The sequence below is a fragment of the Rhincodon typus genome, chromosome 3, assembly GCF_021869965.1.
Source record: "Rhincodon typus isolate 14 chromosome 3, sRhiTyp1.1, whole genome shotgun sequence".
Lineage (NCBI taxonomy): Eukaryota > Metazoa > Chordata > Chondrichthyes > Orectolobiformes > Rhincodontidae > Rhincodon > Rhincodon typus.
This window is the reverse complement of record NC_063334.1, coordinates 26771443-26785204: the sequence shown is the minus strand read 5'-3', so window position 1 is coordinate 26785204 and position 13762 is coordinate 26771443. Positions and strand designations below refer to the sequence as shown.

The 13762-nt window shown below is 44.1% G+C and overlaps 1 protein-coding gene across 3 annotated transcripts in view; it reads left to right on the top strand.

Moving 5' to 3' along the window:
* apba1a (amyloid beta (A4) precursor protein-binding, family A, member 1a) overlaps positions 1-13762 on the top strand; it is a 168875-nt gene that overhangs the window by 80936 nt on the left and 74177 nt on the right. For all 3 annotated transcript variants that reach the window (XM_020509892.2, XM_020509889.2, XM_048594748.1), the window contains exon 2: positions 7479-8684. In XM_020509892.2, the coding sequence (XP_020365481.1) occupies positions 7536-8684 (1149 nt within the window). In that variant the 5' untranslated portion in view covers positions 7479-7535. The remainder of the gene's footprint in view (positions 1-7478; positions 8685-13762) is intronic.

Genomic DNA, 13762 nt, shown 5'->3' with positions numbered 1-13762 from the left:
GCTAGCTGTAATTTCCCTAGTTAACCATGGTTGGCTTATCTTTTGCTTAGAATCCTTCTTTCCACTTGCGTCCACACAGCATACAAGAACTTCATAACTGTTGGACTAAAGGGAGGTGAAGACCTAGTGGTATTGTCACGAGACTATTAATCCAGAGATCCTGGTAATGTTCCAGGGACCTGGGTTCAAATCCTGCCACGGCAGGTAGAATTTGAATTCAATAAGTATCTGGAATTGATAGTCTAATGATGATCACGAAATGACTGTCAGAAAAACCCATCTAGTTCACTAATGTCCTTTGCCCTTACCTGGTCTGGCCTACATAGGACTCCAGACCCAGAGCAATTTGTTGACACTTAAATGGGCAATTAGTGATGGGTGACCTGGTCAGTGGCACCCATATCACCTGAATGAATAAAAAAAAATGCAGGCATCAAGGCTCTTCAATTTTAATTCCCTAAATGGTCATACCTGCCTGACCTGCAGTCACACCCTCTTGTCATTGATCATAGACCAATTTTGAATGATATAATCTGAGGGGTGTGACTGCCTTCCAGAGCAGTGTCCAGGTAGCTTTCTCCTTCTGTGACATGGCACAGTGTCTGCTGCTCAGATTCAAGCTCAACTCCGATCCGAACTTCCTCAAGCTGCAGACATTTACAACAGATACGTTCATTCTGGGTCGCATTGGTGTCCAGCAGCTCCCACATGTTGCAGCAGCTGTGCATCACCCATCACCCATTTGATTCAGTTTCTAAAATGATAACTTCAGATTCCTTGCTGTTTATACTGTGTAGCTATTTAAGAAAAGAAAACGAAAAATGTACTGGGGATATAAAACAAATTGAAGATTTTACTTTTAGTTCACAAGCTAGAAATATTCACTAATCCTACTCACCAATCAGCCTCTTTTCCCGCAGTTGTACCACACTGTGGTTTGTGATGTGTCTGTGGCCTGACAGGTCACCCTCTCCTTTTATCTTCTCCCACTCACTTCTCACTCTGGAGAATACACTTTCTGCAATCAATCTTAGTTAAAGCACCTCTGTCCCCGTTTGCAGCAAATTCCCACTTTGAACCAAATTTCTGAGAGTTTACTCACTGAGTCCCCTTGTCTCCCTGCTGAAGTCTGCACACAGTGAGGGCACTCCATACTGACTGTGTGTACAACAACTCCCTTTCTTAAATGTATCTGGCCAGGGACATTCTTTAGTTGCAGTGATCAGCAAATCATTGAGACAAAGGAACTCAGATGCTTGAATTTTAACTGCCAGAATCAGACAGCTGCCTCATTTAATTGGGTTGTTTTAACCTACTTAAAGGCTGTGTTGAAATCTAAGCTGTAAAACTGTTTAACATCTCATCCGAAAGACCGCACTTCCAGCAGTGCAGCACTCCCTCAATACTGAACTGGGAGTATCAGACTGAATTTCATACCCAAACCTCTGCAGCGAGGCTTGTACTTGCAACGTTCTGACTACGATGAGTCACCAATTTTTTTTTACAGTTTAAAGACGAGTTAATCAACTGAAAACTCGGTATAACTTGAGCCATGGTAATGTATCCTGAATGAGGACATTCTTTATGGAACACCAAGCTGAATTTTTTTTGAGTTAATAATAATCATCATTGTCATCCTATTCATTGTATTTTGCAGTTTCTTTCCATGTTTTTAATTAAACATCCTGTGTTTGAACTCCTTTGGCTATATGTGGATTTAAAGTTGAATCAAATGAATTCCAGATAAGAGTGCAAGTTTTGCTAATATTGAAATAAAAGCAGAAATAGGGCTAAAGAAGGATCGTAACTCAAAATTTTAACAAAGCCTGCCCAAGTTTGATTTGAAAGTCAGAAAGCGTAGTTTAGAACAGATTATTAAGCATCTAAACTCCGTTTACTCATCTACTGACTCCATCCTGGCAACTCACTGAGACTGAACCAGGCCAATTACAACCTTTGACTTGAGGATCAGCCACCAATTTCCAAATCCATGCCAGCACTCAGATCACCTATTCATCCCTCCATAACAATGCCTCTCTCTGGCCCTTACTCAATTCAACTCCTACCAAAACCTTCATCCCTGTCTTTGTAATCTCTAGACTTGACTCTAATAATGCACTCCTGATTGGCCTCCCCACTTCTAAACCCCGTAAATTTGAGCTCATCCAAAACTCTGCTGCCTTTATCCTAAATCGTGTCAAGCCACATACAATGATTATCTCTGTGTCCACTAACTTACATTGTCTCCTAACCCAGTGATACTTCAGTTTTCAAATCTGCATCCTTGTTTTCAAACGGCTTTGCCCATCTCAATCCCTGTAATCTCTTCCAGCTTCACCAAGCTCTCCATGACCTCATTGTCTATTTTGTTTTGATGCAAGATGAAATGGAGACCCTTCCTGTTGGTAGTGTTGCATCAGTGAGTGGGAGAGTCTCCCCTGTGTCCAGGCCGACATCCATAATCGACCAACAAAACTACAAAATGCATTGTCTGATCCTGCCCCACTTTAGAGACTTGCAACTCTGAATGTGAACTGGGGCAATGCTGCCCTATCAGAAATACCGCATTTTGGATGAGAACTTTAGTGAAGACCCAGCCTGCCCATTCAGGTGGATGTTAAATGTCTCACCATCATTATTTCAAAGAAGAACGGAAGTGCTTTCCACAGTGGCCTGGCCAATGTTTACCTCACAACCAACTTTGGGGGAAAAAAATTACCTGATTATGTACTTCATTGTTGTTTGTGTGGGCTCGTTGAATGCCATTATCTACAGAGTTTCTTACATAACAACAGTGACTCGGCTTCATTAGGTATTTGCAAATTACAGGATTACATCTCTAATTCAAAATACATGTACTGTAAATATCTCAAAAACAATGTAAGGAGTAGGAGCTAGAAGAGGTCATTCTGCCATCAATGCTGTTCCATGACCACTTCATGGCTGATCTTCCACATCAACTCCTTGCACTGTCCCCATATCCCTTAATTCCTTTAGTACCCCAAACTCTTCATAATTTCTGACTTCAGTGCAGTGACAGAGCGTCTACAGTCCTCTGGGGTGGAGAATTCCAAAGATCTGTGTACCCTTTGAATGAAGAAAATTCTCCTCATCTCACTCCAAAATGGATAAACTTGCATTCTGATGCTGTGCCCTCTTATTGTAGATTCTCCAAGTAGGGGAAACATCTGTTCTATCAAATGTCTTAAAAATTCTGTGCCTTTCAGTTGGATCAGCGCTCATTCTTCTAAACCCCGGAGAATCGAAGCATCATTGACTCAATTTTCTCTTGAATGTCACTGACCTGCTGCTGAGAGAAAGTTAATTGCTTTTCATTTGAAAAGCTGCCAATAAATTTGAAAATATCTCATCTTGCTGCAGGATCCAATTGGGATGGTTAGGGAGAAGCTATTAGTTCTGGTGGGGAGAGCACAGAACAAACTTACCATTAGAACTAGGCCATTCAGATTGAGTTTTTCGTACAAAGGGGAGTAGAAATCTTTCCCTGTCTCATCTAAGAACTGAAAAGACTCCGGGTCAAATTGAAAATTTCAAAAGTGAAATTGATTGCTTTTGTTAGGCAAAGGCATTCAAGGAATATTTTTTGTTTAAAATGCATTTATTTAGCACTTTTCCGAAAGACTATATATCTCAAAGCGTAATGTACAGCTTACTTTCTGAAGTGTAGTCATTGTTGTATTGTAGGAAACACAGCAAACTCCCAGCAATAGCAATGTGATAACGACTGGGTAATCTGCCTTTATGACAATGTGTTGAAGGAGAAATATTGGCCAGAACATGGAGGAGAACAGTCCTGCTGTTCTCAACCTAATCCGTGGATCTACTAAATCTACCTGACAAGGCAAAGGGGGACCGTGGTTTAACGTCTGATCTGAAAGAATGCACCTCCGACAGAGCAGCTCCCCTTCAGTACTCCATTGGCTTGTTACCTTTGATTCTTATACTGAAACTCTAGAGTGGGACTTGAACCTTGAAACTTGTAATTCAGAGGCGAGTGTACCGTCTGCTGACCCACAGCTATGGAACCAAATTATGTCAGCAATAGATTGGCTGCGCTCTGACTGAATGGTGGAACGGGTGGAGGGGCTGAGAGGTCTACACATGAACATCCATCTCCACTTTATCTACCCTGCTCTCGATTTAGCGCAGTAACCTTCTGGATGCTAATTCCTGTGGGCTAGCTTGAGTATTGAACTGTGTTGCATCTTCCACTGATGTGTTTTATTGCTACAGTGAAGGTCCATGTTTCCTCAGTCATTGTTAACCCCTCTCAAGGTACTAGGCTGACCCACACAGCAGTACGTGATAAGCCATTTCCTGACTTTGAGTACTACAACTAGAATTTATTCAGCAGCCTTAAATATTAAAACATCCCAAGACTCTTCAAAGAAATGTTGCAAATCAAATTTTGATGCTGATCCACTTGAGATATTAGAACAGGTGGGATAAAGCTTGGCCTCAGAGTTAGGTTTTGCGGAGCAACTTAACGGAGAAAAATAAGATAGAGGTGGGGAGGTTCAGCGAGTTGAAGGAGTGACTTCCAATGGTGGAGTGATTTAAGTTGGGATGTGTAAAAAGCCAGAGGTTGGTAGTGATCCAGGATGGCTTTAGTGTGGGACAAGGTTACAGAGATAGACAGGGAGCAATGCAGTGAATGAATTTGAAATTGAGGATGAGAGATTTTAATAATTAAGATGTTGTTTTGACTGGAAGACGATGTCAGCTGTTGAGTCAAAGGGTGATGGGTGAATGGAGTTCACTGAGAGTAATGACAGGGACAGTATAACTTCGGAAGACCTTCAGTTCGCAGAGGGTGGAAGTTGGGAGGCTGGGCAAAAGTTCATTTCTGCTTATTCATTCACGGGATGTGGGCATCACTAGCCAGGCCAGTATTTATTGCGCATCCCTAATTGCCCAGAAGGCAGTTAAGAGTCAACCGCATTGCTGTAGGTCTGAGGTCAATGTGGCCAGACAAGGTAAGGACGACAGTTTCCTTCCCCAAAGGACATTAATGAACCAGAGCTGTTTTTACAACAATTGACATCGGTTTTATGCTGATTAGACTCTTAGTTGCAGGATTTTTAAAATTAACCTACCTGGGTCCCTGGGTAAATAGCCTAGTGATAATACCACAAGGCCATTGCCTCCCCAGTTGGAATTGAAATCATTTTTTTGTTAATTCAGTGACTGGAATGTCACTGAAAAAGTCAGTATTTATTACTGTTGGAAAATAACTGAGTGGTTTGCTGGGCCTTGTCAGAGGGCAGGTGTGAGTCTGGAGTTGCATGCAGGCCAGCCCAGGTAAGGATGGCACATTTGCTTCTGCAGAGGACTTTGGTGAACCAGATATATTTTGCAGCAATCTGATTTCTGATACTGTCGAGACCATCTCTGGTCTTTCTTTTTCTTTTCTCATTTTTGATTTGGAAGGATGAGCTGAAGTTGAGAATTGAACTTTGAGCAGTCGCTTATTTTGGAAGCGAGAGCAAACAAACGAATGTTTGTTTCTGAGAACTGGCCTGAAAAGATAATTGCAAGTTAATTATAGTTCAAAGAACATTACGGACATTTTAGCTCCAGGATGTGTTACCGTCAAGGGCCGGCAGCTGTTTGGATGTTGCAGTGGTCGATCAAGGGGATGCTAGAGCTGGTCAGCAAACCACAGAGCATGTGGAAAAATGAGAGAGAAGCCAGGGGTTGAACTGGGCTTTTGGGCAGAAGGCTATGTGCTTGGAAAGCTGTGTTTCGAGTTTAACTCTCTCTAGTTTTATGGTCAGTTAAAGAATTAGTGACTATTGTGAGAAAACAATCCCAGTTTGTAAGAAGTAAGTGACGGTTTCTCAGAGCCTGCAGGAAGCTGTTTGCACTGACCACTGACTTTGGAATCCAAACAAGATACAATCCATTGTGCTTGTAATACAACCCATCTGTCAAGGAATTTCATAAAGGCTTTGTAGTCATTGTTGAAACAGTTATCAAAGTGGCCCATTACAACATTTTTTTCTTTTTAATTTATCCTTTTAACTGTGTTAGTCTGTTTGTCTGTGTGTGTGTGTGTGTGTGTGTGTGTGTGTGTATGGGGGTTACAATCAAAGAAAATTAGCTTTAAATCATAAGCATTAATTACCTTGTTGTTTAGCATTGCTGTACTAAAGGTACACTATTAATAATTTGTTAATTTCTGTTTAAGTTATAAATTTGGTATCTGATATTAGTTGTTCTTAAAGCCTGGTTAGGAGCAAGTGGGCAATTTTGAGGTCATCGGCTGTGTTGTGAATCCGGTATTAGTGAGTCTCACTTAGTCTGGCTTGCTATCCCTGTGTCGGAACGGTACTTTTCTAGATTCATTGAATTAACAGGATGTAAATTCCCCGGCTGCCATGGTGGGATTTGAACTCGTTTCCAGATCATCAGCAAGGCCCTTGGATGGTTAACCCATTACCGTATACACTACGCTTTAATACCCTGTTGTCAAGACCGGAGGTAAGAAAGCAATGGATGAGGGTTTCAACAGCCAGAGCACTGAGGCACGGGTGGACGTGGGCAAATGCGAAGGAGATAGGAAATAGGTTGTTTTAGTGATGGTGCCTTGAATGGAGTTTCGCGTATCCCAGCCAATACTTATCCCACAACCGGAAACCGGATCTGAAACCGGATTAACTGATCATTGGCAACATTGCAGTGGACAACTGGCTGCCATGGTTTTCCATGGAGAGGTGGGGAGGCGATGGCCTAGTGATATTATCGCTGGATTGTAATCCAGAGACCCAGATAATGTTCTGGGGACCTGGGTTCGAATCCTGCCATGGCAGGTGGTGGAATTTGAATTCAATAAAATATCTGGAATTAACAATCTAATGATGACTGTGAATTGCCAATTGTCAGGAAAAACCCATCTGATTCACTAATGCCCTTTAGGGAAGGAAACTACCATCCTTACTTGGTCTGGCCTACATGTGAGTCCAGACCCACAGCAATGTGGTTGACTCTTAACTGCCCTCTGAGCAACTAGGGATGGGCAATAAATGCTGCCCAGCCAGTGACGCCCTCATCCCGTGAATGAATAAAAAAAAATTTGATAGTTTATTTGGCTGTAAAGCCCTTTGAGACGGCCTGAGGTGCTGTAGAAATGCAAGTCTTCCATTTGATAGAAGATGCATAAAAAAGTTTGATCAACCAGAGTGTGCTGGAGTGGGTGACCGATCAGGGAAGTGGCCTCCTTACAGTTGAGAGGGGTAGAATGAAACAGTGCAAACACATGGAAACACAACCCTCACCCTAACCCTAAGCTCCCCATCCTGACTTGCAAAAGCGTCTTTGATATTTGAAGTGAAGAAACTATTGGGCTCATTTGTGAGGTCTCTTGGAAAGAGCTGTAATGTGTACTGTCTGCTTTCCCTTCAACTGTGCGACATTGACTTCCTTGCTTTTGTTTTGTCTGTTTATGTGTATTCCAGTGCCAGCCATCGGAGATGCTGCCTGTGTAGACAGACCAGGTTTCTGGGCATTCCGACATGAACAGACCAGAGGAGGCGCAGGAGACGGACGAGGAACCGGGGAGTGAGGACGTGAACGAGGCAGTGGAGGCTGACCTCCAGCACTCAGAGGAGGAGGAGGAGGAGGAGGCTGTGCACCGCGGCAACCGCAAGCGAGGAGGGTGGGTGCGCCCGGCGGACGAGGAGAGCACCTTGGCCAGGTCAGCCAGCACTGAGAGCGGCTTCCACAACCACACAGACAGGGCCGAGGGCGACGTGATCTGTGCGCACGGTGACCCCTACGGGTCCCGGGAGAGACTGCAGGACAACGGAGAGGAGGACGAGCGCTCCTACGCCGTGCACTGCCGGCCAGAGGCGGAGGAGTACACTGAGAACGCCGAGTCAGAGCACGTGGAAGCTGCCAACAGCCGAACTCTCCCGAACGTCTCGCAGTTCAATATGGTGGACCGCGAAGGTGTCCTGGGCTCGGCCTACTCGGGGTACGTTTACAGCCACCGCCCGTTCCACCGCGGCGAGGAAGAACAGTACGCTGAGCCCTACGACGACTATGCAGCTCAGGAGCACGTTTACGAGGAGATCGGTGACGCGCCCGAGCTAGACGGTGGGGAAACCCTCCGGCTGTACGAGCAACAGAGGGAGGAGGCTGAGCACTACCGCAAGGAGGCTCTGGGGGCCAGGCTGCACCACTATGACGAGCGGTCGGACAATGAGTCGGACAGCCCTGAGAAGGAGGCCGAGTTTGCTCCCTACCCCCGGATGGATAGCTACGAGCAAGAGGAGGACATTGACCAGATCGTCGCAGAAGTGAAGCAGAGCATGAGCTCCCAAAGCCTTGACCAGGGCTGTGAGGAAATGCCAGAGGCCGAACAGAACTCAGAACGTGGTGTCGCCCTGGGCAGCGGGCAGGAGGCTGACGATGTCATGTCTGCGCTAAATTCCCGCTCCCTGTCTTCCACAGGCCTGGGAGAGTCTGTGAGGCACACCAGAGAACAAAGGGATGCCATTTCTTTAGCTATTAAGGACATCAAGGAAGCAATAGAAGAAGTAAAAACCAGAACCGTCCGATCGCCTTACACCCCAGATGAGCCAGCAGAACCCATCTGGGTTATGCGACAAGATATTAGCCCGACAGCAGAATGTGAAAACCAACTGGTGATGGAAGGAGATGTAAGTACCTGAAATCTCCAAACAAGGTCTTAGTTTGTCAACACTCCTTGAAGTATTTCAACAAGTCTGCTTGTGCAGCAAGTTGTAGTACCTGAAACAAAAACAGAAATTCCTGGAAAATCTCAGCGGGTCTGGCAGCATCTGCGGAGAGAAAACAGAGTCAATACATGGAGTCCAGTGACCCTTCTTCAGAACCTCGGACCCTAATGTCACTGGGCCAGAATGTTAACTCTGATTTGTCTCTGCACTGAGATTTTCCAGGAATTATTGCTTTCATTTCAGATTTCCAGCATCTGCAATTCTTTTGGGGTTTTTTTTTGGTTGTCAAGGTGTAGCACCTGCGGATTTTGATAAATTGTGCCACATTTACCTTAATTGGAGTTCTCCTGATTGACATTGAGACAAATCCAGAAGGATAGGAATTTATAACTATCACAAAAAAGGGTCACTGGGCTCAACTGGCCGTTTTTAAAATTGCTCACAAAGTCTTGCCCCTCAATCTCCTTTTTTTAAGTCAGAAACACCGGAGAGCAAGATACACCTCCGAGGGATCTAGGGAGGCAATTCCAATGCTGCAGAAGCCAGGCAGCTGGAGCATGTCTCGGAGGGACGATTAACATTGAGGCTGTACAAGAGGTGGGAGTTGGAGAGTGCAGAGAATCTGGAGGGTTATGTGGCTGCAGGGGGTGGGGAGAGAGATAGGGAGTGTGAGACCAGGTATGCATTTGAATCATTGAATGATGCCGTTAAAATGGAACCTTTGCTAGGCATGTGAACCACCGGAGATCAGCAAGTACAAGGGAGATGGGTGAGCAGATGTGATGCAACTTAGGATGAATGGCAACCAAATTGCCCACAACAGAGACCCACAAGCAAACAGAGACTAGGTGATCTTGGTTTTTAATAATGGTGCTTTGAGAGCTAAATTGTGGTCCAAAACCTGGGGAAGTACTCCCGCCTGATCTGTTTTCAAATGTTGGACGTGGGATCTTTACTGTCTACCAGAGAAGGCCTAGATTTCAAACCTTATCCAAGGCAGCATTCCTCGGTCTGTAATGTAGTGATGTACATTATTGAACTCGCAGCACAATCTGATATTAATTTGCAAGGTTTAATTTTCAAAACTTAAATCAATCCAACATTTTAATTCTCTAATGTGATCGTTGTAACTTCTGACTGCCATTTCAATACAGCTAATGCCTGCATTTTAACGAAATGGACTTCCGTCTGCAATGACAGTAAGTTTAGAATTCGCGTTCAGCTTGGGGTTTCTGGACACATTTGTGTTTAAGGTGGAACAATTGAAAATATTAAAAGTTGCGTGAAAAGCACTGCTGAGATCAATAGCAACATGTCAGTGATTCATTGAGCCTGCTGTAGCTCACTACTGATCACTGTCAGCTCAGGGCCAGAAGGTTGGTCCTTCTTCAGAGACTTGGGGATAAAACTCCTAACACTGAGGGACAGCTGTACTGCTGAGACAGCGACGTTATAGGTAAGACACTTAACTGAAGTCCTGTCTGCCATCTCGGGTGGATGTAAAACATCCCATGACCACTACTTTGAAGAAAAACAAGGGGATCTTTCTCCCTGGTGTCCGAGTCAATATTTATGCGTCAATCAACATTGGTAAAACATATCAGATCATTATCACACTGTTGTTTGAGGGCTCTTGCTATGTTAAACTTGGCTGCTGTGTTTCCTACATAACAACAGTGGTGGCTACAGTTCAAAAGTATTTCCTTGGCTGTAAAGCCATCATTGATGCTACATAAGTGCAGTTTATTCCACGTAGGTGGAAGGCAGGCTAACACTTCTGGATGTTGTATGGCAAAAGTGGACTTGGGATGAACGCAGCCTTCCTTTTTGACTCAAATGCAGAAGCCCACAGGGCTGTTCCACCTAACTAGAGCTCTTTCAATGAAAGTTCAGATGAAGGTTGGACAGATGTTGGTGAGACTAACCTGGAGGTGGCACTGTAGTGCAGTATGTACCAGCGAGGCCTTATAGGTGAGTGACTGGCTTGAACTATAACTATCGTTAATGGATTAATTCCTGCTCATGTCCTGCAGGCATTGTATTTGGAAGGACTGCTATAAATGCAGTTGGTGAGAGATGAATGCAAGATGAGGTTTAGGCTCAGGATAATACACCACAAGACGATTGAATGAATCTTAAAATTTAGACATGGGTGATTAAAATTTAGGGAGTTTATTAATTTGAAGCACAGCTGAGAGCAGTCATGTTTAAAACGCATGGATAAGAATTCTTATCCTAAATTTTGTGCAAAAACCCGCCATATAGAATAATCTGCTTACCTCACCGATCTACTAAAATACTGACAAAAACCATGTTACAGGAAGGAATTGATTGCTGTAGAGAATGTAAGGAGGGGATTAAATCTGTGACTGTAGGTATTGACTTCTCTGCTAATGGAAATGTGTCCTTCCTATTCACTCTATCTCGGCCCTTTATAACTTTTTACCACCTCAAGAAAGTCCCTGTCAGACCAACTGCCCCATTAAGAATAGTCACAGGCAATCCAGTTTTTCCTCGTAGCTAATCTTGTTACTTCCTGGTAACATCCTCATAGATGTATAAAGGTAAGTAAATATCCTGGACCTGATCAACTGTATCCCAGCACATTGTGAGAAGCTAAGGAAGAGATTGCTGGGCTCCTAGCAGAGATATTTGTATCACAGACAGCCATGGTTGAGGTGCCCAAAGACTGGAGGGTGGCTAATGTTGTTGTGCTATTATTTAAGGAAGGCTGCAAGGAAAAGCCAAAGAACTATAAACCAGTGAGCCTGACATCAGTGGTGGGTATGTTGTTGGGGGGGATTCTGAGAGACAGGATCGACATTCATTTGGAAAGGTAAGACTTGATAGGAATAGTCAGCATAGATTTGTGCGTGGGAAATCTTGTCTCACAAATTTGATTGGGTTTTTTCAAGAAGATAGATGAATGCAGAGTGGTAGATGTTTTCTACGTGGACTTTAGCAAGGCCGTCGAAAACTTTCTACATAGTAGTGTGGTTAGTAAGGTTAGCTCACATGGAATCCAGGGAGACCTAGCCAATTGGATTCAAACTGGCTTGACAGTAGGAGACAGAGGGTGGTAGGAGAGGGTTGCTGTTCAGATGGAGACCTATGGCTAGTGGTGTGCCACAAGGATTGGCGCAGGGTCCACTATTGTTCATCATTATATAAATGATTTGGATGAGAATATAAGAGGCGTGGTTTGTAAGTTTGTGGATGACACCAAGATTGGTGGTATGGTGGACAGTGAAAAAAGCTATCCACTGGGATCTTGATCAACTGGGCCAGAGGGCTGAGGAATGGCAGATGGAGTTTAATTCAGATAAATGTGAGGCGTTGCATTTTGGTAAGACAAACAAGGTAGCACTTACACAGTTAATGGTAGGGTCTGGCGAGTGTTGTCGTACAGAGAGACCTAAAGGCTGCAGGTACATAGTCTCTTGAAACTGATGTCACTGGTGGATAGGGTGGTGAAGAAGGAGTTGGCACGTTTGCCTTCATCGGTCAAAGCATTGAGTACAGGAGTTGGCATGTCATGTTACGGCTGTTTAAGACATTGGTAAGGCCACATTTGGAGTACTGTGTACAATTCTGGTTGTCCTAATATAGGAAGGATGTTATTCAATTGGAAAGGAGGAAAGAAGATTTTACAGGATGTCACTGAGACTGGAGGGTTTGAGCTACAGGGAGAGGCTGGATAGGCTGGAACTTTTCTCCTGGAGCGTAGGAGGCTAAGGGATGACCTTTAAAGAGATTTATAAAATCATGAGGGGCATGGATAAGGTGAATAGCCAAGATATTTTCCCCGGGTTAGGGGAGTCCAAAACTAGACAGCATAGATTTAAGGTGTGAGGAGAAAGATTTTAAAAAGACACCTGAGTGGCAACTTTTTCATGCAGAGGATGATGCGTGTGTGGAATGAACGCCAGAGGAAGTGGTAGAAGCTGGTACAATTACAACATTTTAAAAGACATTTGTGCATGGATAGGAAAGGTTTAGAGGGATATTGGGCCAAACGCAGCAAATGGGACTAGTTCGTTAGGAAGCCTGGTCAGCATGGACGAGTTGGGCCGAAGGGGCAGTTTCCATGCTGTATGACTCTATCCCTGTATAACCTGTCTGTAACCTCTCTAGTGTAATCACATTCTTCTTATATTACTGGGAACAGCACTGTGCCCAGTGCTCCAGCTGTGATCTAACCCATGTATTATGCAGTTTGAACACATTCTCCCTGCATTTATACTGTAGGTCTTGGTCATTCGAAGAAAATGCCTTATATGCCTTCTTGAATTGTATCTACTTGTTATGCTACCTCCAGGGATCTCTGGTTGTGTACTTCAAAGTTCCTCTGTTGCCCTCAATTCTCAAAGTCCTCTTGTTTCTTGTGTGTTCTGTGGCTTTGTGTGCCCTCCTCAAATGCATTGCCTCTCGCTTATCCAGATTGAATTCCATTTGCCACTTTTTGGTCCACCAGACCCACTCACTGATATCTTCCTGTAGTCTTCTGTACTGTCAGCCGTATGAAGAATGTTTGTACCAAACTTCTCAATCAGACCTCTACCAGTTAAGTCGAAATTACTGACACCACGAACTGTGAGGGGCCCAGCACTAAGCCCCATAGAAACTCTTGTGTTGTGTTGGCTGTTAATAAAACAATTATGCTTTCAGCTTTGGAAGCAGAAACTTTCTAATAAAAGAGTTGCCCTAATTTGGAAGACTATTGAGGAGTATTTAGATATTGTAGGTGTGAACAAAACTCCAGGATCCATATTAAGCATCTGATTTGGCTGATGCTTCATAAGTCAGCTTTGCAAAACCATCTGTTTAAGTGAAGAGTGAATCTGTTTGGCATGGGGATAAAGTTGTCTGTTCAAGTTCCACTGCTGCACTTTAGCACAAAGATCAAGTTGACACAACCAATACAGCACTGAGGGAGTGCTGCCCAGTCAGAGATAACAAGGTGTAGAGCTGGATGAACACAGCAGGCCAGGCAGCATCAGAGGAGCAGGAAGGCTGACATTTCGGGTCTGGACCCTTCT